This window comes from Mya arenaria, chromosome 3 (assembly GCF_026914265.1).
Source record: "Mya arenaria isolate MELC-2E11 chromosome 3, ASM2691426v1".
Lineage (NCBI taxonomy): Eukaryota > Metazoa > Mollusca > Bivalvia > Myida > Myidae > Mya > Mya arenaria.
In genome coordinates, this window is record NC_069124.1 from 49,752,803 (window position 1) to 49,775,956 (window position 23,154).

Genomic DNA, 23,154 nt, shown 5'->3' on the forward strand with positions numbered 1-23,154 from the left:
TAGACGTAACCCGACCAAAATTGTCAATTGTGCGCATGTTTAACAACCCTCGTACATGTATATTATAATTCATTAATTTTTGAAAATAACAGCGTATGCCGGACTTATGAATTTGGGAACGTTGAAAATGCAGTGTGTTTTTTACACTTCTATCTTACTCATGTTATGTTTTTTCTTCATAAACTCAGGGCGGTTTTAAGTGTGGGAACTTTGCTATGACAACAAGTTTGCAGGCTTAAGTATCATACACGTCAACTAATTTGCACTTGATATAGCTTTATTATTCTTGTATTGTCTTAGAATATTGTTTTACCCGAGCCTGTTCCGATTGATTTGAAATCACCTGACGTCAACCGTACGCAATTGAACCACGGTTTGGAAACGAGCCGTTTTAACTAAAGATGAATAGGTTGCGTTACACTCTTAAGCCTTCTCGTATTCGAAACATGATTTACTTAAAATAAATGATGCAGCTTAAAGTCGTATTTCTTCTTGTTGTGTTTTCAAATACCAGAGGTGGGTTTTATGACACATGCGGATAAGAATTGACGCCCAAATAAACGCCATTTAATTGATTGTTTTCACTTATATATTTAATTGAAAGTGAAACTGAAAGTAGGGGTTTATAGACTTTTCCGATTTTCGTACCCTGACATTTCGTATCTTCCGATTTTTGGTCATTTCGTACCCGTTGGACAGTCATTTCATAATCTACCTATAGTCATTCCTGTTTTGTATGTTATCTGGTTTAGGTAAACAACTAACTCCAGTTAGAAGACAACATTTTATTAGTTCTTAACAGCATGGATGCTACAAGCAGAGTGAATACATGTATGAATGGTCAAGTGTATTCTGAGCAGAGAGACTGCTATTGGCTAGTGGGCGATACACCTTTACTACAGTGGGTTGGGCTTATCAGTAATTGGCAGCTAGTCCAATTATGTAACATCTCTCTTTCTTTGAAGTAGGGTTCTCACAGTCAATACTAGAGTTCACAGCGTGTAGTAATTTGCTAAGTTCCTATGTCAATAAATGCACAGCTTGACTTATCCATTTTATGACTGCATAGTTTATATTACATGTCTTGTGGTTTTCTGCTAATGTAAGAACACTCTCTATTATATCTAAAATCTAACAAGAATTAAACATATAAACATGAAAAAGTAGTTCCTGAAAACATTTTTTACATAGTCAATACAGCATGTATTTACAATGAAAGTTTCTGAGGCATTTTGACATTCCGACCCGATCTCGTTGTATAATAAACCCTATCATCAGATGTCTGACAATGGCTATCTGAAATGGTCTGTGCTTGTGAGTTGACAGGTATTTCAACTGAAGGGGAATTAAATGTTTCCTCTGATACTTGTGGCTGTACTGTATTACCTAGAGAAGATGACTTTTCTGTAGCAGGACAAGGTATTGGGCTAGGATTTAGATCAGAGGTGGATGGATTTGACTGATAAGATTGACCATTGGTGGGAAAAGGTTTCTCATTAGTTTTTAAAAGATGTTGCCTGTTTCTTCTGTATAATCCTTCGTTCTCTGTTTTGACAACATATGACCTATTGTTAACCCTTTTTTCTACTACAGCAGGTAACCAACGTTTTCCTTGCCTTACCCTTACCCTTTCACCTATTTCAAGAGATCTGAGTGGCTTAGCAGACTGGTCATGATAAAACTTTGACTTTTGTTTGGAAATATGCATTTTGTCTTTAACAGTCTGCATATCATGTACTCGTGGCTTAAGCTGTTTGTCTACTAATGGCAGTGTTGACCTTAACTGTCTGCTCATTAAGAGCTGTGCAGGGGATTGACCACATTGTAATGGGGAATTGCGATACTCTAACAGTGCTAGGTATGGGTCATTTCCTGCCTGTTTTGTTTTTGTGAACAGAGACTTAATTGTCTTGACGGTAATTTCAGCAAGTCCATTACCCGAGGAGTGACCTGGGGAAGATGTTATGTGTTTGAAATCGTACTGTTCTGCAAATTTGTTGAACTCTAAAGAGTCATAGCATGGTCCATTATCAGATCGTAAAACTTCTGGGATGCCGTGACGGCTGAAGTAACCTTTCAATTTATCAATCACTGTGACTGACCTTGAGTTTGGGAGCATGCTAACCTCAAAATATCTGCTGTATGCATCTACCAGCAAGACATAATCAGAATTGTTCCAGTGTATCTCTGAAGACATATTTGGCCAAAACAGAACCTCGCGTGCGCGTTGTGTGCATTTCTCTACACCAAAGTGACCTTCATGAATCTTTTCCAACATTAAGGGTCTGATTTCCTTGGGAATAAGGATTTTGTTTCCTTTCAGTATAATGCCATCAGCTACTGACAATTCATCCCTAAAGTTCCAAAATTCAAGAAGCGTGCTGGGGCATTGTGGTCTGTCATTTGACCATCCTTCAAGAATAACCTTTGCAAGTAATTGCATTTGAGAATCTGACTCTGTGGCAGTCCTTATCAGCTCCATTTTCTGATCACTTACAGGTAAATTTGACATGACAGCGTGTACATGCACGTCTAAACCTTCTGCAATTTCTGGGTATGTGTCAGGTAAATATTTGCGAGACAGCGTGTCTGCTAGAGGAATTTGTTTACCTGGGACAAATATCAATTCTACATCGTATTTCTGCAACTGTAACAGCAAACGTTGCAAACGTGGGGGTGCACAATGCAAGCCTTTTTTCCAAATTGCCAACAGTGGTTTATGATCGCTCTGACATTTGATTCGTTTACCATATACGTACTGGTGAAACCTTTTGCAACCAAAGAAAATGGCATATAGCTCTTTCGTTATCTGAGCATAGTTAACCTCTGTTTTAGTGAGAGATTTCGAAGCAAAACTGACTGGTTTCTCATCTTGCATGAGAACTGCAGCAAGGCCATATTTGGAAGCATCAACCTGTAGAGTTATTTCCTTTTTGGGGTCAAAGTAAGCTAATACAGGACCTGGACTCTGAGTTATGACATTTTTGACTTTCTGAAATGCTTCCTGTTGGGGCATATCCCATACAAATTCTACATCCTTAGAAAGTAGTTGCCTTAAGGGCAGTGTGATTTCAGAGAGTTTGGGTGCAAACCTTTGAAGGTATGTGACCATTCCCAAAACAGTTTGTAGTTCTGATTTTGAATTTGGTGGTGGCATGTCCTGTATGGCCTTGACTTTTGCAGGATCCATTTTTAGTCCCTCAGAGCTGAGAATGTGACCAAAGAAGGGGATTTCGCTCTTGCCTATATCGGTCTTATCTGCATTAAGTTTTATACCCATTTCACGACATCTCGTCATGAGCATGTCAAAATTGCGGTCGTGATCTGCATGATCCTTACCAAAAACGATAATATCGTCAACAATTGTCCTAACACCTGGCAAATTTTCAAGACAATGGTCCATTTTTTCTTGGAACAAATCATTTGCGTTATTCAGGCCAAATGGTAACCGCAAGAAACGATACCTGCCAAAGGGGCTGTTGAATGTTGTCAGGTATAAAGCCTTTTCTGTGAGCTTAATTGACCAATAACCACTGCGAGCATCAAGCTTTGAGAAAATGGTTGCATTTGACAACTCTGGCAATATGTCATCAAGCGTCTTGTTTGGATAGTGTGGTCTTTTGATTGCGTCATTGAGGTCTTTTGGATCTAAGCATATCCTTAAAGAACCGTTTGCTTTTTCTACAGTGACCAAACTGTTTACCCAGTCTGTAGGTTCAGTGACTTTGCAAGTGACATTTAGATGTTCCATGCGATCAAGTTCTACCTTGAGTTTGTCTTTAATTGCGACAGGGACTTTGCGAGGTGGGTGAACTACAGGTAAGACGTTTTCATGCAAGTGAATTTCACATTCACCTGGCAACTGACCAATACCTTCGAAAACGTCTGCGTATTTCGAGAGGACTTTATCCTTTGTGAGAGGTGTGTGATTTACATTATCTTTGCTTGGGGTACTAGAATTCATTGCAAGTACAAGATTTATCAGATTCATTCTCAAACATGTCTGTAAGCCTAATATGGGGCTTGAACCTGATTTAACTATGTAAAACTCTTCATTGTAAGTTTGACCATTGTACTTACAAGGTATGGTTATGTAACCTTCCACGCATAGTGGTTTGCCATCATAAGCAGTGAGGCGTTTCTGAGCTTGTCGTAATGGACCCTTTAAGCTTAGTTTCAAGTACAGTGACTTTGGGAGGACATTAACTTGCGCACCTGTGTCAATTTTCATGTCTATTATGGATGTGCCTACTTTTACTTTGGCAAATGCTTGGTTTGACAATGAGTCATGTTCAATGCTATTTACAAAGAAATCATTCTGAGAGTAACAATCGAGATCAGATCTTATATCAAAATTGTTTACCTCATTGACCTTCTTGCTGTCATTGTCCTTCTTGCGACACATTTTTGCGAAGTGGTTCAGTCTATTGCAGTAAAGACACACTTTTCCCTTGGCAGGGCAGTAGTCTTTCCTTTGGTGTTTGTTACCACAATTGTCACATATTTGAAAGTTAGTCCTTGCACTTTGTCCATATTTGGAACTCCGGGCTTCACTATGTCCATATTTGGAGTTCTGGGCTTCAGGCTGTCTGTGGAACGTCTCCCTCTGTGGCGGCTTGGTCCTGCCTGGTTTCCGACTCCCGACTGCATTTACAAATTGTCCATTTGCAGTGATATCCTTCACTTGGGACTGGCTGAGCTCATGGGTGCGAGCTAGGTCTATACACTTTGTCAGTGTGAGCTCTGATCCTTCATTGATTAGCTTTTCACGGATTTTGTTTGATTTAATCCCAAACACAATGTGATCTCGGATCATCTCGTCTTGAATCCCGACTGGGTAACCACAGTCCTTTATAAGAATTTTCAGCTGCGTGACGAACGACTCGAATGGTTCTCCATCTTCCTGTGCGCGTGACTTAAACTTGTAACAGCTGAAGATGTGATTTGACTTCGGGGCACAGTAGCTCTCAAATCCGTCATAGTAATTCTTAAGTGTCTTGTTGTCATCGTCACTTAAGTTCCATGTGGAGAAAATTTGTCTTCCTTTTTCTCCAACCCATAGCATTAAGTAATTGCACTGGGCTTCCTCAGACTTTTTGTTTAGAGGTCCTCCAAACATAAAGTTTGCGTGCTCCTTGAACTTTCTAAAAGCACTTGGCAAGTCCTTTGACTCCCAATCCATTCTAGGATTGTTTTGTGAATCCATCTTCTTAAAATGGCATAAAACACAAAGACAATTGTCCACAGAATGTAGTGAACTTCGTTAATCCGAATTATACGTCATTGTCACTTTTCTTCTGACACCATGTTTTGTATGTTATCTGGTTTAGGTAAACAACTAACTCCAGTTAGAAGACAACATTTTATTAGTTCTTAACAGCATGGATGCTACAAGCAGAGTGAATACATGTATGAATGGTCAAGTGTATTCTGAGCAGAGAGACTGCTATTGGCTAGTGGGCGATACACCTTTACTACAGTGGGTTGGGCTTATCAGTAATTGGCAGCTAGTCCAATTATGTAACAATTCCGTACTCTATATTTTATATGTATTTTCGTGCTTATGTTAAGTAATGTATATACATGTTAGTGTGCTATTTTGATTATTTATTTCTCATTGATATATACTGTCATATATATATATATATATATATATATATATTTTTTTTTTCTCATAAACATGTAAACTAATTCAGTCTTTCTTCATTCCATGACTGTTTTTCATATGAAAAAATAACTTCAATTATAAGTAAAATATAGGGTACGAAATGACTATAAATGTAGGTAGGATACGAAATGACTACACAAAGGGTACGAAATGACCAAAAATCGGAGGGTACGAAATAGTCAGGGTACGAAATGACTAGTTCCCAAAGTAGGAACTATACAGTAGCCAGTCCATGAATATGCACATAAAGCAGTTTCACAAAGAAACAGTACAATATCATGCATTACAAGGAATATGCGATCAAGCCCACCTGATGCAAAACTGCCAAAAGCCAAATCAAACAAGACCTTTACATTTTTTGTAAGTGTTAGTCCCACCATGGACTATGGTCCCCCCTACCAAAACCAACTAACTGCACTATTTGAAGCGGTATAAAAAGGATTCTTTAGGTACATGTACTTTGCATGCACTGGCAGTGTCACTGGCATTTAGGTGTCACACTCAAATAAAAGACGTTCAAAACCAGATTCTTCTAATCCCTAAGGTGAAGGTTTTGCCATAAAAAAGTAAGAAGATCTGTCCATGTACAAGTATTTGGACTAGAGGACAAAACTCTATAAGATCAGCAATCATCTATTAATGTAACTACCTTAGCTCTGTTATATTTACTTTACTGTTTTTAGTGGGGATTTTTATGTTCAATTATATCCCTCTGTCCTGCTCTTGGCTGGGATATACATGTACATGTTTTTTTCTCATTCATGGTTGGATTTTAAAATCATTTGGTGGAAGTGAGGATTTAGCATGAGGATATGTCGCCCTTAATTCTGGTGTCCCTTCATTAGAGGTCAAGGTCACAGCAACCTTTTTAACTCAGTATGTTTTGCTATATAAGTCCTACTGATAATAGTGTCCGGTCTTTATCTTTGTCAAACAATGTTTGATTTTAAAATTATATGGCAAAAGTGACCACCATAGTATGAGGACATTGTGCTTACAAGAAACTTGTACAATGTTCGAGGTCAAGGTTACAGCACAGACAGTATTTCTGACACTTGGGCGGACATTCTAGATTTCTAAAGAAGTAGTCGTAGATGTTTATATAATTTCCAATTAATGGGCATATTGTTTATATGTTAATAGGCTTATTTAACTACTGCGTTTAGATCCGTAAGTTTGAATTTCACTCGAGTGGATTTTTCAGCTTCAGATTTAACAAGGTGCTGACAACTGTATTTTGCGATATGTAATGAGTTTGGATGTATAATGGGTATATAATACATAATTGTATTTTTAATTATAATGGAAGATCAGTTATATAGTGAATATTATTATAGAATTATTAAACTGTGCATAATTTAGACTTGTTTTGAATGTGGGAAAAGTGATTTAAAAGTAAGAAAATAGTGCATGATGTCATTCCGCATGTATTACATCAATGAAGAAAGTGTATTATGTTTTTCATCAAATACCAGTACAGTTATAAAATGCATTTTCACAGGAAATCCCTGAATCACGACATATGAAATCAAGTTGAATGGAATGACATTGGAATACATTAAGTCAAACCACAAAAAATAATGTAAAACTATTTGCATTTGGTGTTATAGTGTAATACATGTTATTCATGTCATTTGTGACTCTAAATACAAGCTTAGAATATACATTTCCAAAAAAAAACTTACTTTGGGCCAACTTCAGAGAGAGCCTTAAACTCTTTATTATGTTTTTTTCAGTTGGAGATGCCAGTAGCGATAAAGTGAATGTATTGTTTGTGGTAGTAGATGACCTTCGCCCAGCCTTGGGCACCTATGGGGATAGGTTCATGACCACACCAAACATCGACAACCTGGCCAGACAGGCGGTGCTGTTTGAACATGCATTTGTACAGGTCTCTGTTATTACATTTACACCTGGTAATTAGTTTTAAGTAAATTAAGTTTCTGAATCATTCTCTTATGAAAAGGCTTTTAAGAGGGCAGGTTATAAATGGTGTTACAAAAAGTAGACAGTAAAGTTTGTACATTTGGCATGATTTTATTTGCTGCAATATTTATAAGGAATTAAACTAATTTCTTCAATTAACCCTCATTGTTTTGCCCTCAGCTAAGATTAAACTTGTAAAGAAGCAACTATTTACATGTAAATATCAAATCCCACTTTGAATAATCAATATCTTTTCAGCAAGCTCTCTGTGGTCCCAGCAGGGTGTCCTTCCTTACAAGTCGACGCCCTGACACTACACGACTGTATGACTTCTATTCATACTGGCGCCAGGCAGCAGGTAATTTTACCACTCTCCCTCAACACTTCAAGGACAACGGCTACACCACTCTCTCTGTTGGCAAGGTGTTTCATCCTGGTAGGTGAATTTGAGTTGTTCACTTAACATTTTATTTGCATGATTTTATATTGGTTTTGAACTTTCATTACTGTCAAGCAGTGAGGCTACAGTAGTTTATACTGATTTATTTTACCAAAGCTTATTTGTGAAGACAGCTATGAGCAGTTATGAATCACTTAGTAGAATTTACTGCTGTACTTTTATAGAGGCCAAGGAACATATGCCCCCGGTGGGGTTAACAAACCAATAACCTCTTGATCAAGAGGCAGACATCTAGTTAATTTGACAAAAAAATAGCCAAGTGTATATCTAAACTCTGCACTGGACTTTTCTGAAGTCCACTACAATGTCATGCATTGAATAATCAATTCCTCATAAAAAAATCACATTAAATATTAAAGTGAAAGATGTATTATTTTTTGTTTAGGGTATGGCAGTAATTTCACTGATTTTAACTCTTAACTCTAAAAGCATCTGCTATGGAATATTTCCGAGGTCCAATACATTGTCATGCATTGAATGATCAATTCCTCATAAAAAAATCACATTAAATATTAAAGTGAATCAGATGTATTATTTTTTGTTTAGGGAAGAGCAGTAACTTCACAGATGACTATCCCTACAGCTGGTCCCAGCCTGCCTACCACCCTTCCACGGAGAAATACAAGATGGCTAAGGTAACCCTTGGTCACGGACTTACATTTTGCACTATTGTCATTATTTAGGTTAAAATATAGGCCTTACATACAAGAATATTTAAACCGAACATTTTAACATCTCTTTGATGTTATGAAAAAGCGAAGGCAATTAACACAGACATTACCACCCTAAAGCATGTCCCCTGGTATTTGTGTATGGTTTTTGGTTTGACAAACACCGTGAATTACAATTTCTATTTTTTTTTTTAAATAATTAATCTTTTTGGAACAAAATTAAACAGAAAGGACAATATTTGGAGCGATTTTTAAGTCATTTCTGTTACTGAAATAGGTCTGATAAAGTCAAAATTGGTCCAGAACGGCAATGTTGGTTTTAAGAAGCCCTGATGTAGGGATATTTTTGCATCTTTTTAGATGTGCATTACTGCATTCTACATGCTGACTTTGACCAGGTTTGCCCGGATGTTGATGGTAGTCTCCACATGAACCTGGTGTGTCCAGTGCGTGTGTCGGACATGCCTGAGGGGACCCTGCCGGACATACAGAGCACTGATAAAGCCATCCAGTTGCTACAACACAGGGACAGGGGCCGACCGTTCTTCCTAGCTGTAGGATACCACAAGCCCCATATACCGCTAAAATACCCAAGGGAATACCTAGGTTAGATTTAGAAAATGTAAATACGTATTCCTGCTCATATGGTGAAAAGAAAATTTAAAATCATTATAAACATATTTGATCATTTATGACACCTTATTGAGGCAGAATAATCATTTAAATCACATATTGCTATATATTTTTTCCCAATACTAATTTGACTTACGTCAAATAGTTGTGTATATTTATTAAGTCATGTAGGTTCTACATTTTACCAATATTATTAGACTGTAGCTCTTGTGATGTTTTTTTTTGTGCAATTTCTTTTTTTTACGGCCAAATTTGCTAATAAACCTGTATTGCCAAAGATCAAGAACAATCATGACTTGAAATGTTCTAAATTTTCTGAGGATAGTTTTCTAAAATGAGTACAAGATGATTAGGTCTAAATGATTTTTGGCATTTATGAACACATGCAGTGTTTGTATACCACGTGATAAATTACGTCATATATGCTTTGTTGGAAGACCACAATTTGCTTAAATTGCATACTTAAAACAAAGAGAACTTTTCTTTTCCTACACCATTTTAAAGGACACAAAGGGAAGTCTATGCCGCTTAAAGAGCTCTGGCTTTATTTGATTACGGTAGTTTAATAAGGTGATTAGTTTCATCAAACACTTTGACAAACCTGTTTCCAAATAATGTTTTGACAGTGCTGCGTCAGACGGCTGTTTTGTGAAAAGGTTTGTTGAAGTGTTTTAAGAAACTAAACTCTCAATCAAACTCTGGTAAAAGACCAAAGGCGGGGCTCCGTAAGTGGCGTAGACTGCGTTAGTGAGAAATAGTGAAGCTATGTTGCTTCTGACGTAGCATTTATGACGCAATTCGTCATGTGGTATACACACACTGACATGTGTATATTTTACAATCTTCAGATCTCTATTCCATGGACAAAGGTGATTTTAAGGTTTATAAATTTATGTGTATGATCCACAATTTTCAGATCTGTATCCCTTGGTCAAGGTGCCTAAGGTCTCCAACCCAATTCATCCAGAATATCTTCCTGACGTGGCCTGGAACCCCTGGACCGATATCCGCGAACGTGATGACGTCAAGAATCTCAATCTCAGTTTCCCCTATGGCCCTGTCCCCACGAACTTCAGTCAGCTGATCCGACAGAGTTACTTTGCTGCTACGTCGTACATGGATGCCCAGCTGGGGAGGCTGTTGTCCACGCTGGATTCAGAGGGACTAGCTAACAACACTATTGTGCTGTTTGTTGGGGATCATGGTAATAAACACCTTCATGTTTTACGGAAAAATGGTTAATTTTTAACTTAAGGTGCACTTTCACAAATTGACAGTTTTAACTGTTTTTATTTTTATGTCTCAAAATCAGCTCATTTTGGCATCAGTGTCTTCAATTTAGTCATAAAAGATAACTCACAATAGAACCGATCTAAATTGTCTCAAATTTCATAATTCTTAAAATGTTTGTAACACTTTTACCATTAAAACAGAATTAATTTTAAACGTAAATATGAAAACTGCGATCTGCTCTTTTGTAAGCAATCTTATATCACTGGTTTCCAGACAATTACTCAAAAATTGGCTCATTCCAAGACACTTAAAATATGAAAAGTTGTCAAAACAATTAATCTGTGAAAGTGCAGTTTTAAAGTGAACTAACACACTTTGTTTCTCTAGCAATACATTTGAATCATTGCCTAATCCTGAAACAACATGTTTGACAATACATTAGATTTCATAATTGTTCAATAAAGACCTGAGTAATCTTAAAATTTTGTGCCACTCATAACACCGACCCTTAAAGAAGACATGTATACTAAAAATCAAAATGCAAGGAAAAAACTCCTTGTTACTATCGAATCCCTTTATCTGTAAGATTTTAATCATTGGTTTCTGTATTTCTTTGATCTCCATCATTTCAAAGGTAACACAAACTACATTGCTATCAGAGTTAAAAGTGTGTGTGCAGTGATTTGTACTGTACGTGTAAAAATAAATGAGGAAAAAAAGATTTTAAAGTGTATCTGTGTTACTAAATTATTCATTGTTTGTTCACTTTTCTTGTCTTTTCCCATCCCGTAGGCTGGTCACTAGGAGAGCACCAGGAGTGGAGCAAGTACAGCAACTATGAGGTGGCGACACAGGTACCCCTGCTGGTCTACGTCCCTGGGGTCACCAGCCGAGCCCTGGGAGAGGAGCCTATTTTCCCCTTCGTGGATTTACTTCAACATAGGAAGGGCTGGATGGGGAAAACCACAAGCAAGAAGAGAAAAGTGGTATCATTTCAGTTTAAAAATAACTTGGATGTGCCAAGATCAGTAGTGACTACCGAAATGGATAATGGAAAAGCATCGAACAATTCAGGGAAGACCCAAGAGTTGAAATATGATGGAGGTAGTATTACTCTGACTACTCATGAAAGGGAAAGAATCTCGAAACAGTTGAGGGTGAGTGAATTGGTGGAATTGGTGGACATATTTCCAACACTTGCTGATCTGGCAGGCCTGAAAGTTCCTCCAAGATGTTCAGAGCCCTCCAATAACATTACCCTATGTACTGAGGGGTCAAGTATGGCACCATTGATATACAGGGCAAGCCAGGTGAGGCAAAGATCTATGAATTTTGGTGACACATATGGAATAGCTAAAGAAAATATTTTGTTCTTTAAAAGAAGGAGAACAAAAAATGGTCAATCAAGTAACAGGATTAGAAAGCACAAGAAATTACATACTAGCGATCGTGCACAAGCTTTACAGTGGAAAAGTGCTGTGTTTAGTCAGTATCCAAGACCTTCAGACGTGCTTAAAGAAGACAGTGATAAACCTAGACTGAAGAATATTAAAATAATGGGCTACACCATGAGAACTAAAGAATTCCATTATACTGAGTGGGTGGGATTTAACCATAGCACTTTCAAGATGAACTGGGAAGATTTACGTGCTACAGAGCTGTATTTAAGAGACAAAGATCCGTTTGAAAACAAAAATGTTGCCGGTTTTAAACAATATGCAAATTTGATTAAGAGATTGTCAGTAAAATTACATCTTGGCTGGCGATATGCATGATGCACATTATCTTTTAATTGTGATATATGTATTATTTAAATGTACCAAAATACATAAATTTCTTGTCCATACTAAACTGCTCTTGTATACTGACAGTTTATAATGGATTTGTCTGTTTTGGGGAAGAAAGAATTATGTATTTACAAAGCCTTGTTGTCCTTTTTACCAGGGTCAGTCTTCATAAAGCATCTTAAGTCATTTCCTAACTCAAGTCATTTCTTAAGTATCTCACTTATCATCATATTGAATAAGCACTTTATGATATCTAAAAAAACTAATTTCGTTGATTTAATAAAAAAAAACTTGTGTAAAAAAAATTCTTATACTTTTCATTTGATTTGACTTCTAATATTTTAAGGAATTTGACTTAGTAAAGAAATGACTTAAGATGTTTTATGAACACCGCCCAAGATTTTAACTAGAAAAAAACTTTAACGCATAATTCAAATGTTTTTCAAACTATTCTGATGAAATTTGAGTTATTTCCCTTTTATTACTGTGAATAAGAAGTAAATGTCTGTTCCTGTTTATGAAGCACTTGTTTTTGTGGTATTATACTTTACTGCAGAAGTGATAAATAGGCACAAACTCATTTTCTGGACTTCAGACTTCAAGTTTCTTCTTAAATAATGTTTTTAACAGACTTGACTTTCAATGCTCAGATATGTAAAATGTATATGTATTTATAATCTTATTATAAGTTTTATACAATACAAAATAAACATTTGACAGTCTTGAGCAGGTTCTCATGAGAGCATAAGGGTGCTACGGAAAAGGGACAGGGTGCAGCACCCTCCCATAACCCGTCAGTTTAAACCCTAAGCCTGTTCCCGTCAGCATCTTCTTCTTGCAAAAACTTTAACCTTGGCTATAACTCATTGCAAATTGTTGCAAAATATTCAACTGAAACTTGGAACACATGTTGTCAGAGACAATATGCAAATGTTTATTAAGGCCAGTAATTCTGCAATCTTCAACATAACTGATTTATAGAGATTGCCACAGTAGGTCAAATCGATATATCCAAACTAGACTTTACTTGCCTATTCTGATAGGGCAAATCAATATATCCAAACTAGACTTTACTTGCCTATTCTGATAGGGCAAATCGATATATCCAAACTAGACTTTACTTGCCTATTCTGATAGCATTTTATTAAAGTGACACTCTTATTCAAAATCAGTACATACACAAATATAACAAACATAAGTTTTGAGTGATAAACCTTTAACTACTTACTAAATAAAGCATTTATGGAAAATATTCATTACTGATAACAAGATTGTAACTGTGTATTTTATAGTCGAAAACGCAAAAATATTAAATGATTGGCGAGTGCTAAAAGATTTACTGTGATCTACTATCGTCTCATAAGGTAGAAATACTGTTATTTCTGCACCTTTCTTTCAAATTAAACTCGGTATCCTTTATAAGAACCATTGTTTTTGACATTTATTCATTTTTTTCGTATATTAAAACATTTGTATTAATTGTGGTACATCTCATTTGGGAGTAAGAGTGCATCTTTAACAAAAACAATAGTATACTCATACATGGTTCCATTCAAGTGAAGTGTAAATAAATCTTAGATAGAAGACTATGTTGAAGTGAAGTGTAAATAAATCTTAGATAGAAGACAATGTTGGCGCATTTTGGATATATAAATCTGTATGATCAAAATTACATAAAGTAGTAATTATAGTCAATTATAAATGATAACAAGTTCCTCACCTGTCCATGCCATATGTGTCCTCTCAAAGTCTTCCTGAATTGTGTTTCAGGGATTCTAAAGGTCTGGATTAATCTTGAAATCAGGGTTTTTACACAGTGGTAAATATTGATTTTTGCAAGGACATTTGCATCTAAAACAGTAGGATGTGCTTTGAAATGAATATGAATAACTGGTGATTCTGGCTTTAATGATTGTTGAATTTTGCGCTTTGTTCGGTTGTAAACAATCGCTGTGGCAGGAACAAGACAAACCCCCCCCCCTGAAAGGCCACCTTAGACAGATAGCTAAATAGTATTAACACCTATATGGCCATGATATTTTCATGATGACCTTCCCAACCTTTCCATGCAGTTTGGAAATATTGATCGCTTACATTTTTAAAGAGCCAAGTATGAACACAAAGATGATAAGTCACTGCAAGATGGAGGGTATGTTGCAATGATCCAATAATGGTTACTGTAATAGTAAGCAACTGCTTTACAAAAAGACATTGAAGGCTCAAGGCTCCCCTTACACCTACTGATTTCAAAATCAATACATGTCATCCACTGGTAGTGTCCAAACTGCCTACCAAGTGTGAGGTTCCTAGGCCCAAGTGTTCATCAGTTATTGACTTCAATGTGCTGGTCATAAACCACATGCCATCCACGTTTTACATCCCTAGGCCGCAGCATTTTTCAGTTCGGAAACAGAATTTTAGCTTAGCTCAAGGCTGCCACAACCTTGACTAACCTGGCTACCAAGTTTGATAGCCCTTGGACCTAGCATTCTTCAGTTATTGATCATAATCTGTTGGGATTGACAGCACTGACGGACAGATGGTCTGAATACTATGTGCTGCCCTTAAATAGAGGCATAAAAAACGGACTAGCATTGGCATTTGTTGGGCTTTCATGTCCTATTTTCAAAACATGCAGCTAGTTTAATTTTTAACTATATGTATATGGAAATAGAGACAAGTGTATTTCAAAATTCTAATTCGTAATTAAGCTTATTTGTCAAGGAACTATTGACTCTGCAAGGTCTCTTTGAGAAGTGTGTATAATAGCTTCTTCAATAGATAAATATCTAATTTAGTGTCAATTTTCCAATAGGCATGTGATAGTGAGCATGTACTATAATTATAGTCAATCTCATAATATAGGGTCTTCCGTGTTCAAATGCTATATTATTGGCAAAGTTTAAAGTTTGCGTCTGTCGCTTCACACTAAAATGGCTTATTCTGTATCAGGTAAAACAAATTTGAATTATAGTACTTTAAATTTTTAGACAAACAATCTGGTCAATGTTTCACTAAAAACTACAGTACTGATGATATTGGCACAAGTGTTTGTTTTATAATGTTAAGACTTAGTCATATATACATATATATATTTATATTAATACATGCAATATACTTTTTTTTATAAAAGTCAGGAGATTAAACCTGAAATCAGAATTGAGAGTTAAATTGCAGACATCATGCAGTCATTTGTAAGGATGTTTTTGGATGCACATTTACATCAAAATTAGTAAAAAGTACCTAAAACAATTTCAACAGAGGCCTTTAGCTTCTTAACTCTACTTTGGAACTAAATAGCAGTAGAACAGAATTGAGATCTCATAGCGGTTGATTTTACCAATCGCCATTAGAGTTCACGTCTAGCAACGTTGCATTGTAGGAAAGTCAACGGTCAAATTCCACGAGGTTTCCCCAAGTAGGCACTTGTGCTGCCAGAAAGTTTTCACCTAGCTTCATTATATTTTGATGCTCAATTTCTATGAAAACTCCTAAACAAAAATGATTGATTTGAACATATAAACAAAGTGATGGATTAACACACCATTTTGATTATTCAGTAAGGTGATCATTTTGATAACCTGCTCAATATTTATTATCTTATTTTGCTGCTCCAGATAATGAAGTTCGGCTTCTGTTGGTTGGGAAGACTGGGGTCGGGAAAAGTTCCACAGCAAACTCTATACTTGGCAACAAGATTTTCAACACGTCCATTTCCATGACGTCAGTAACCATGGAAACAGAATATGGGGAGACAGTCAGAAATGGTCGCAGAGTTGTAGTGGTGGACACACCAGGTTTTTATGACACTGAGCGTACGAATAAAGAAATAATGAAAGAAATTGTGAAAATATTTGGTATTCTAAGTAATGGTTTCCATGCTTTGTTGTTTATAGTTGGAACAGGCAGATTTACTAGGGAAAGTGTTAAGACCATGGACCTATTCAGGAAAGTGTTTGGAGAAACTGTTGTGCAACACACCATAATTGTTATGACCCATGAAGATTGCTTGCAATCCCAGCATTTAAATCATGCAGTTTTTCTGAAGAACTGTGGTGCTGATTTTCAGAAATTCCAGCGAACTTGCAAGACTAGGGTCTTCTTTGTGAATAACACATTGTCTGGTCCAGAAAATGATGCTCAAGTTGATGTTCTAATGAAATGGGTAGATTCTGTCACTGCATTAAATAAAGGTGAATGCTTTTCAAGTTTTCATTTAAAACTAGTCAAGGCTTTTATGAAGATAGAAAGAAGGAGGAAACGGATCAACTTAAGGAGGGCAAGGCAGGCATTGTTCACAAGGGCTGTTCAAAAGATGGGTTTTGAAAATTCAGTTGTTTGGGACCAGAGCAAAAACATGCCAGTTATGAGAAAAACTCCTTCACAAACCTCGCTAAGCAGTGACATAGTTACAAGAAGTAGTTATAGTCTGTTCAAGGAAAGGAAGATAACAAAAATCAGAGTTAAATCTGTCAAACCAGTAGTGGAAAAAGAAATAAACCAAGTGACGAGGGGCGCTGAACGTGGAAAAACTGATGCAACCCAACACAGTCAAACAGACTCAGATAATGCAACAAAAACTAAAGAAGCCAAAAGTGAAAAACCTGAGGATGTGACTGACATTGATCAAGATAGTATTGATGCCAAAAGTGAAAAACCTGAAGATGTGACTGCCATTGATCAAGGAAGTCTTGACGCCAAAAGTGAAAAACCTGAAGATGTGACTAACATTGATCAAGGAAGTCTTGATGCCAAAAGTGAAAAACCTGAAGATGTGACTGCCATTGATCAAGGAAGTCTTGACGCCAAAAGTGAAAAACCTGAAGATGTGACTTACATTTATCAAGATAGTCTTGATGCCCAAAGTGAAAAACCTGAACATGTTACTCACATTGATCAAGCTAGTCTTGATGCCAAAAGTGAAAAACCTGAAGATGTGACTGACATTGATCAAGGAAGTCTTGATGCAGAAGTTGTCGAGATTTTGGAAGAGATTGATGGAGATCATCATCTCACATCTGATGAAATAAAGGATACTTGGTCTACTGATGCAGAGGACAGAAAAAATGTCAAAAATCCTGATTTTTTCAAGCGCTTAAGTGAGTTCTTTTTAGAAATGTTTCAGAAAATTATTGAATAAATGAAATAATATGAAGAAAACGTTTATTAATTCCATTTGATTTAAAAACTGCCAACATGACTTCACAACCAGTGAGCTTGTTGAGCATTGTTTTTTTAAACATAGCAATGGTTTCCTTCAGGGACATTGAAATATGGTCACAGAAATTGCTATTGTATGTGCTTTGTCATCAACATTTTTTTTCATCTCTGGTTTTTAATTACCATATCTTCATTAAACTTGTGTCCCTACGAAATCTAGGTTAAACTTGGTGTCTTTTAGGTCACTAGGTCATGTGCTCTTTAAGTGTGTCTTAAAGACCTTGTTTGTGATCAATAATGAGTATTGTCAGTTGAAGTTGGTTGCAAGGTGACATGACGTTTGAAAAAACCTTGTATAGACCTAATCTGCATGACACAGTGTTTTTTTCCACTTACAAGAGAATGGAATGGATTCATAGCTGAAAAATAGCATTGTCTTGCAAAAAAGGGAAACATACTGACATGATTCATACCATGTTCAACTTGTTTTCAAACCTTTCATTCCACAAACCAGGGATGTGATTGACCTGGCAGCTGGAGGGCTGAAACCATTTCGGCCATGGGTTCTTGGGGCACATTTGGGGTCAAAAGCAGACTGCCGTAGAAGAAAAACTGTTTTTTTAGAAGCTCTTTTGAGGGTTCTTCTGACTTTAAATTTGAAGCAAACTGGGATAACAACTCTAACAACCAAAAGCACACTAGTAACTTATTTAATCAGCTAAAAGGGGGGGGGGGTCCCTGGGGCAATTAGATCCGCGGAATCCCGCGAATCCGCGGACAAATCACATCCCTGCAAACCCATCAGCATTATCATGAATGGCACTGTATTGCTACATTTGCTAAATGTAATTATGGTATGTTTAGAGGTCAATGCTCCTCAAAAAAAAACATTTAAAAAAGGGATTTTTAACCTGATTAGGGTAAAACATACTGGGTAATGGGGCTGAATGTTAGCCCCCAAAAGGACAGAAAAAAACCTGGACAGGAGGTTTACTGACCCAATCCAGACAAAGTTTGCACATGAACCGCAACACTTTGGTTACACAAACTTCACATGAAATTTATAAAATTTCCATTTATTAGTAACATAGTAAATTAAGTAAAATCCAATCTATAACCCTCAGCTGAAACCTTCGGCGGATAACATAACTTTCTTTTACCATGAACAAAGGACAAAGAATGGAACGACAACAGGTTTTCTTGACAATCTATTTTCAAATTAACTGCATATTTATGTAACTTTCAAATTTCATTGATAGAAAATAATCTTAGCTATTTTAAGACTGAATAAATCTAAACCTTGGCTTTTTCAAAAAGAAAATGATTTCAAGGCATTTCACATTTACAATTCCATTAATTTCTAACTTGTAAATAGACATGAGCAAATAAACATGTACATTAATTATGGAACATTTTGACTACACTATATCTGTAAATAGTTGCCCTTAGCTTTAGGCATTCATAATCTCACTAATGATTGTTCTTGCAACTTGTGATATAAATAAAACATCTATAAATCATATTGTATCATGTTAGAGTGTTTTTGTTTGATTTCCCCCAATATTTAAATGGTGACAAGTAGGCAGAGCTTAACCATGCAATTACTATTACAAAGCCATTCACTTAAACACACTTGTTATTGAACGTTTTCCATGACAACATGGTACAAAACATTTACATCACCAACATACCATATGATTGAAATCATAAAACTACCTCTTTTCACTTGTGTATAATTTCAATAGCACAGTACCAGGTGCAGCAACTATTATCAACACTTATCAAACAAAACAAATGCAACCAATGAGTGAAAGGTGGATAAATATACCATTGGACCACTTTGTCTTACAAAGTATTTGAAAAAATCAAAATAAGTATATCTTTGATTAACTGCCCAAGAAGTGTCATATACATGCCATATCACCCGGCGGGGGGAAAAATCCCCCGGAATTTCGATCCATCCCCCGATCTCCCGGCGGGAGATAAAAATCCCCCGGAATTTAAAAAAAATAAATAATAATAATAATTTTACATCAGGCAATAATGACAAAGTGAAACCACAGTAATACTATGTGAGTGAAACACTCCAAAAGGAAACTTTTACAACAAGTGATCAATTAATTTGTAGTAATTATCAAAGGCAAAGAAATATTACTCTTTTGGAAGGAAGAAATTAATGATATTTATTCTATTCTCTTATTATCTGAAAGTCATCAAAGCTGATAGAATTAAGCACAATTTTTTTAAAGACTTTGGAGGAAGGTAAATTTAATTTAATTGTCTCGAAAACATATTTTTCCAATGACGTATTTTGTTCTGCAAGTGCATTACAGTATGACATGACAGTGTATCATAAAAAAATGATAAATCATGACATAAAATAATTCTGTATAATGAAAAAGTTAAGAGGTTTTCAAAGCAAACTATATGTGAATACATTTTTTCATAATTGTGTCTAAAAATACTTTAAAATTTCGCCAACTTAGACCTGCTAAAAAAAATCCCCCTGAATACAACCAAAATCCCCCTGAATTTTCAGCCTTTTGAACAAATCCCCCTGAATGGTCTCCAGAAAATATGGCATGTATGGTGTCATGAAGTTTCGATAGAAATGACATGTTTATTTCTATAAACCGCCCTCTTTATTATGATTATGAATGATTATTTCTACAAAAAAACGACATATTTTCAAAACAGTTTCATACAAAAACTATGAACTATCATGATGTATGACACATACGTTTTGAGTATTCTTAACATTCAATGATGTATATATATTTTTATTTATATATAAGGTACAGAAAAACAATCTCTAAACAAAAATTCACTGTGTGAGTAAATCAGTGAGATCATAAGAACACCGGATATGAAATTATACAAGTATGAGATCAATATTTGAACTGTTACATCGAATAATCATGACACAAAGAGTAGATCATTGTAAACACGAGGAACAGGCATGCAATTCAACAGCAAATATTTAATTTTGAAAAAAAGAAAGTAGCACTCAAATAACATTTACTTTGATCATAATCATGTAAGATAAATTTTCATTATTTAAACATCTCTTTTTAACACACAAAATCAACTTTTTATGGCACATTTAACATCAAAATTGTTTAAGAAACATAAACATTAGTCAATTAATTTTATCCATCAATATTATTTCAAAATAGCTTTATAATGATTATTATCATCCGGTATAGAGTGAACCAAATGTAAGCATTCAAAAAAAAAAAAAGCAAAAAAAAGAAGATATTTAGCAAAACATGGCATAAATATTCCAATAATGAGTATTACAAAACTGAGATTAATGAACAAAAGTGTTAGGTATGAAGCATGTTTAGTACTAAGCACCTTGAGAACCACCCATTACGAGCTATTTATTTTGACAACACTCCAGTCAAAGGCATTCTGGAACATTTTCAGCCAGGGGGAGGCATCTAAGGATTCCTTCATTTCTTCCGGCACCCAGGGGCATTGCCAGGGCAGAAAACTCCGCTCAGGATGTGGCATAATTGCCAGATGGCGGCCATCTTCAGAGCAAAGGGCAGCAACTCCATCCATTGATCCATTGGGGTTGAATGGGTAAGCTGTGGTTGCTTCCCCTGAATCATTTACATAGCGGACTGGGATGAGGCTGCTGGATTTCAGCTGATCATAGAGTTGGTCTGTTTTGAAAATCATCTTGCCTGAAATCAAATAATGTCAGGCTAATTTGCTATTAAAAGCTGCAAACCAGTGATAAAAGACTGCTGACAAAAGATCAGATTGGAGATTTTCATATTTCCGTTTAAAAATTAATGTTTTCTTGCTAAAAGTGTTACTAACGGTTTAAGAAAAATGCATGAAACATAAATTTTTGAACTTAAATATAAAAATCTGCAATCTAGTTTTTTGTCAGCAGTCTTATATCACTGGTTTACATGCACTTTCACATAAAATGGCTGGTTCCAAGACAAAAAAAATAAAAATTTGTCAAAACATTCAACCTGTGAGAGTGCAGCTTTAATCTACACCTACCATAAAATCAAATATCAACAAAGAAAAACAAGCTCAAATGCTGCATTAATGTTAATTATTCCTAATTCGTTTAATGAGTGTGCTGTGGAGTGAACATCAATAGTGCTCATTTGTTGTTTCTCAGTTGTAAAAGGGAAGATCACTCAATAATTTTCAAACAGGGCTCATACAACCAGACTGGCAAAACATAAAGGAGTTTTCAAGGAGATTTCAAGGATTTTTACCAAATTTTCCATGACTATCTTTCAAAATTAAGAAACTATGAAAATACCCCATAGTTTCAAAAAGGCATTAATAGCAAGCTATGGAAATACCAGTTGCTAGCAAAGCATCCACTAAGATTCTTATTTAGAGATAACCCTTTCTTGGAGCAGAACAAAGACATCAAGGACAATTTCCGAAAATAAAAACCCACTTTCAAGCAGTTTTAAAAGCAAAATTGAAAGTAGTTTTTATGGAATTCTTCGCAAATTTAAAGACTTTTCATTCAGCAGCATGAAATTCAAGTACTTTTCAAGTCTGTGTGAACCCTGTTAAAACATGCTGAATTTCTGTGATTCACCACTGTCTTTGGCATGTGTATGAAACATCATGTGAATTTGTTGAGTCAGTTGATTTACGGATAAGGTTTTTGCGCAAAGACAATGATGCCATACCAAAGCTTTGACGATAACTCAACTTTTTTGCTTGAAAAACAAATGAGCTTAGAAATAATACTGAGTAAGCTCCTTTAGCTAAAGTATATATTTTTCATATAAACAAATTCCGCCATCACATTTTTAGCTAGCATGTTCACAAGAACTCGAAAACATATGAACTCAAAAACATAACTACAGAGGTCATTTGGAGACTTGAAGAAACACAGTTACCACTACCAAGCCTGTGTTCTAGAACTTTCAATCCCATTTGCATCATAGCAATTTACACAACCCACTCATGCTACAAACACAAAGAACCACAACAGTTTGCATCAGGCCAAAAACTACAACATTGTGCTTCAGATTCCACACTACGAATGGTGGTTTAGATGAAAATTTATACATTTTTAGTGAATATTAAAGTAAATCCTAATTTTCAATCTTCTAACTAGAATATTTGTTCTTAGGATCAAACCTACAAATTGTAACTGTAAAATTAAAGATGGTCAAACTACTTAAAACATCAATTTTGTTTGTCTATCAATATCAGTGAAAAAAAGGTAATTACTCGCCTCAAAAGCACCATTTGGAAATACAAATTGTCACAAGACTTATAGCGGAGTACCCCAAACCCCCCTGCCAACATTTTAAACCATATAAAATTAATTTCGGTTAAGAGAGCGGCACATGTCAAACGGTTGCATTCCTAAGTTACGCCTCCTATAACATCAACTCAAGGATCTGCCTGCACCTGTGAACATGGGTGTCCATTTGCATAAAAACACAATGTATATTCATGCATAACATCATGAGTGCAATTGATCTACCGCTGTTTTTTGTAGAAAAGGGCAACAACTCAACCATTACTTAACCCATAGTTACAGGCTTTTGTTCACAATATGTACTGCTAGTGACAACATATGCACCAAGTTCATTATAATATCTTAATATTGAA

The 23,154-nt window shown here is 35.8% G+C and overlaps 2 protein-coding genes across 9 annotated transcripts in view; one reads left to right on the plus strand and one right to left on the minus strand.

Moving 5' to 3' along the window:
* The first annotated feature begins 388 nt into the window (after positions 1 to 388).
* Positions 389 to 12,959, plus strand: LOC128229388 (iduronate 2-sulfatase-like). Of its 7 annotated transcripts, none has more exons than XM_052941279.1 (9): positions 637 to 901; positions 5,331 to 5,483; positions 5,789 to 6,028; positions 7,405 to 7,559; positions 7,853 to 8,030; positions 8,601 to 8,689; positions 9,124 to 9,331; positions 10,275 to 10,562; positions 11,384 to 12,959. In XM_052941279.1, the coding sequence occupies exons 4-9, from the start codon at positions 7,494 to 7,496 to the stop codon at positions 12,364 to 12,366; spliced, it is 1,812 nt and encodes a 603-aa protein (XP_052797239.1). In that variant the 5' UTR covers positions 637 to 901; positions 5,331 to 5,483; positions 5,789 to 6,028; positions 7,405 to 7,493; the 3' UTR covers positions 12,367 to 12,959. The 7 variants fall into 7 exon arrangements, with proteins under 7 accessions (XP_052797236.1, XP_052797237.1, XP_052797240.1 ...); XM_052941278.1 differs by having other exon boundaries at positions 5,331 to 5,479; positions 5,785 to 6,028; XM_052941282.1 differs by having other exon boundaries at positions 720 to 734; positions 5,331 to 5,479; positions 5,785 to 6,028.
* Positions 12,960 to 18,752: 5,793 nt separating this feature from the next.
* The window catches only part of LOC128229394 (phosphoribosylformylglycinamidine synthase-like), a 39,830-nt gene continuing 35,428 nt past the window's right edge, over positions 18,753 to 23,154 (minus strand). For both annotated transcript variants that reach the window (XM_052941295.1, XM_052941296.1), the window contains exon 24: positions 18,753 to 21,230. In XM_052941295.1, the coding sequence (XP_052797255.1) occupies positions 20,911 to 21,230 (320 nt within the window). In that variant the 3' untranslated portion in view covers positions 18,753 to 20,910. The remainder of the gene's footprint in view (positions 21,231 to 23,154) is intronic.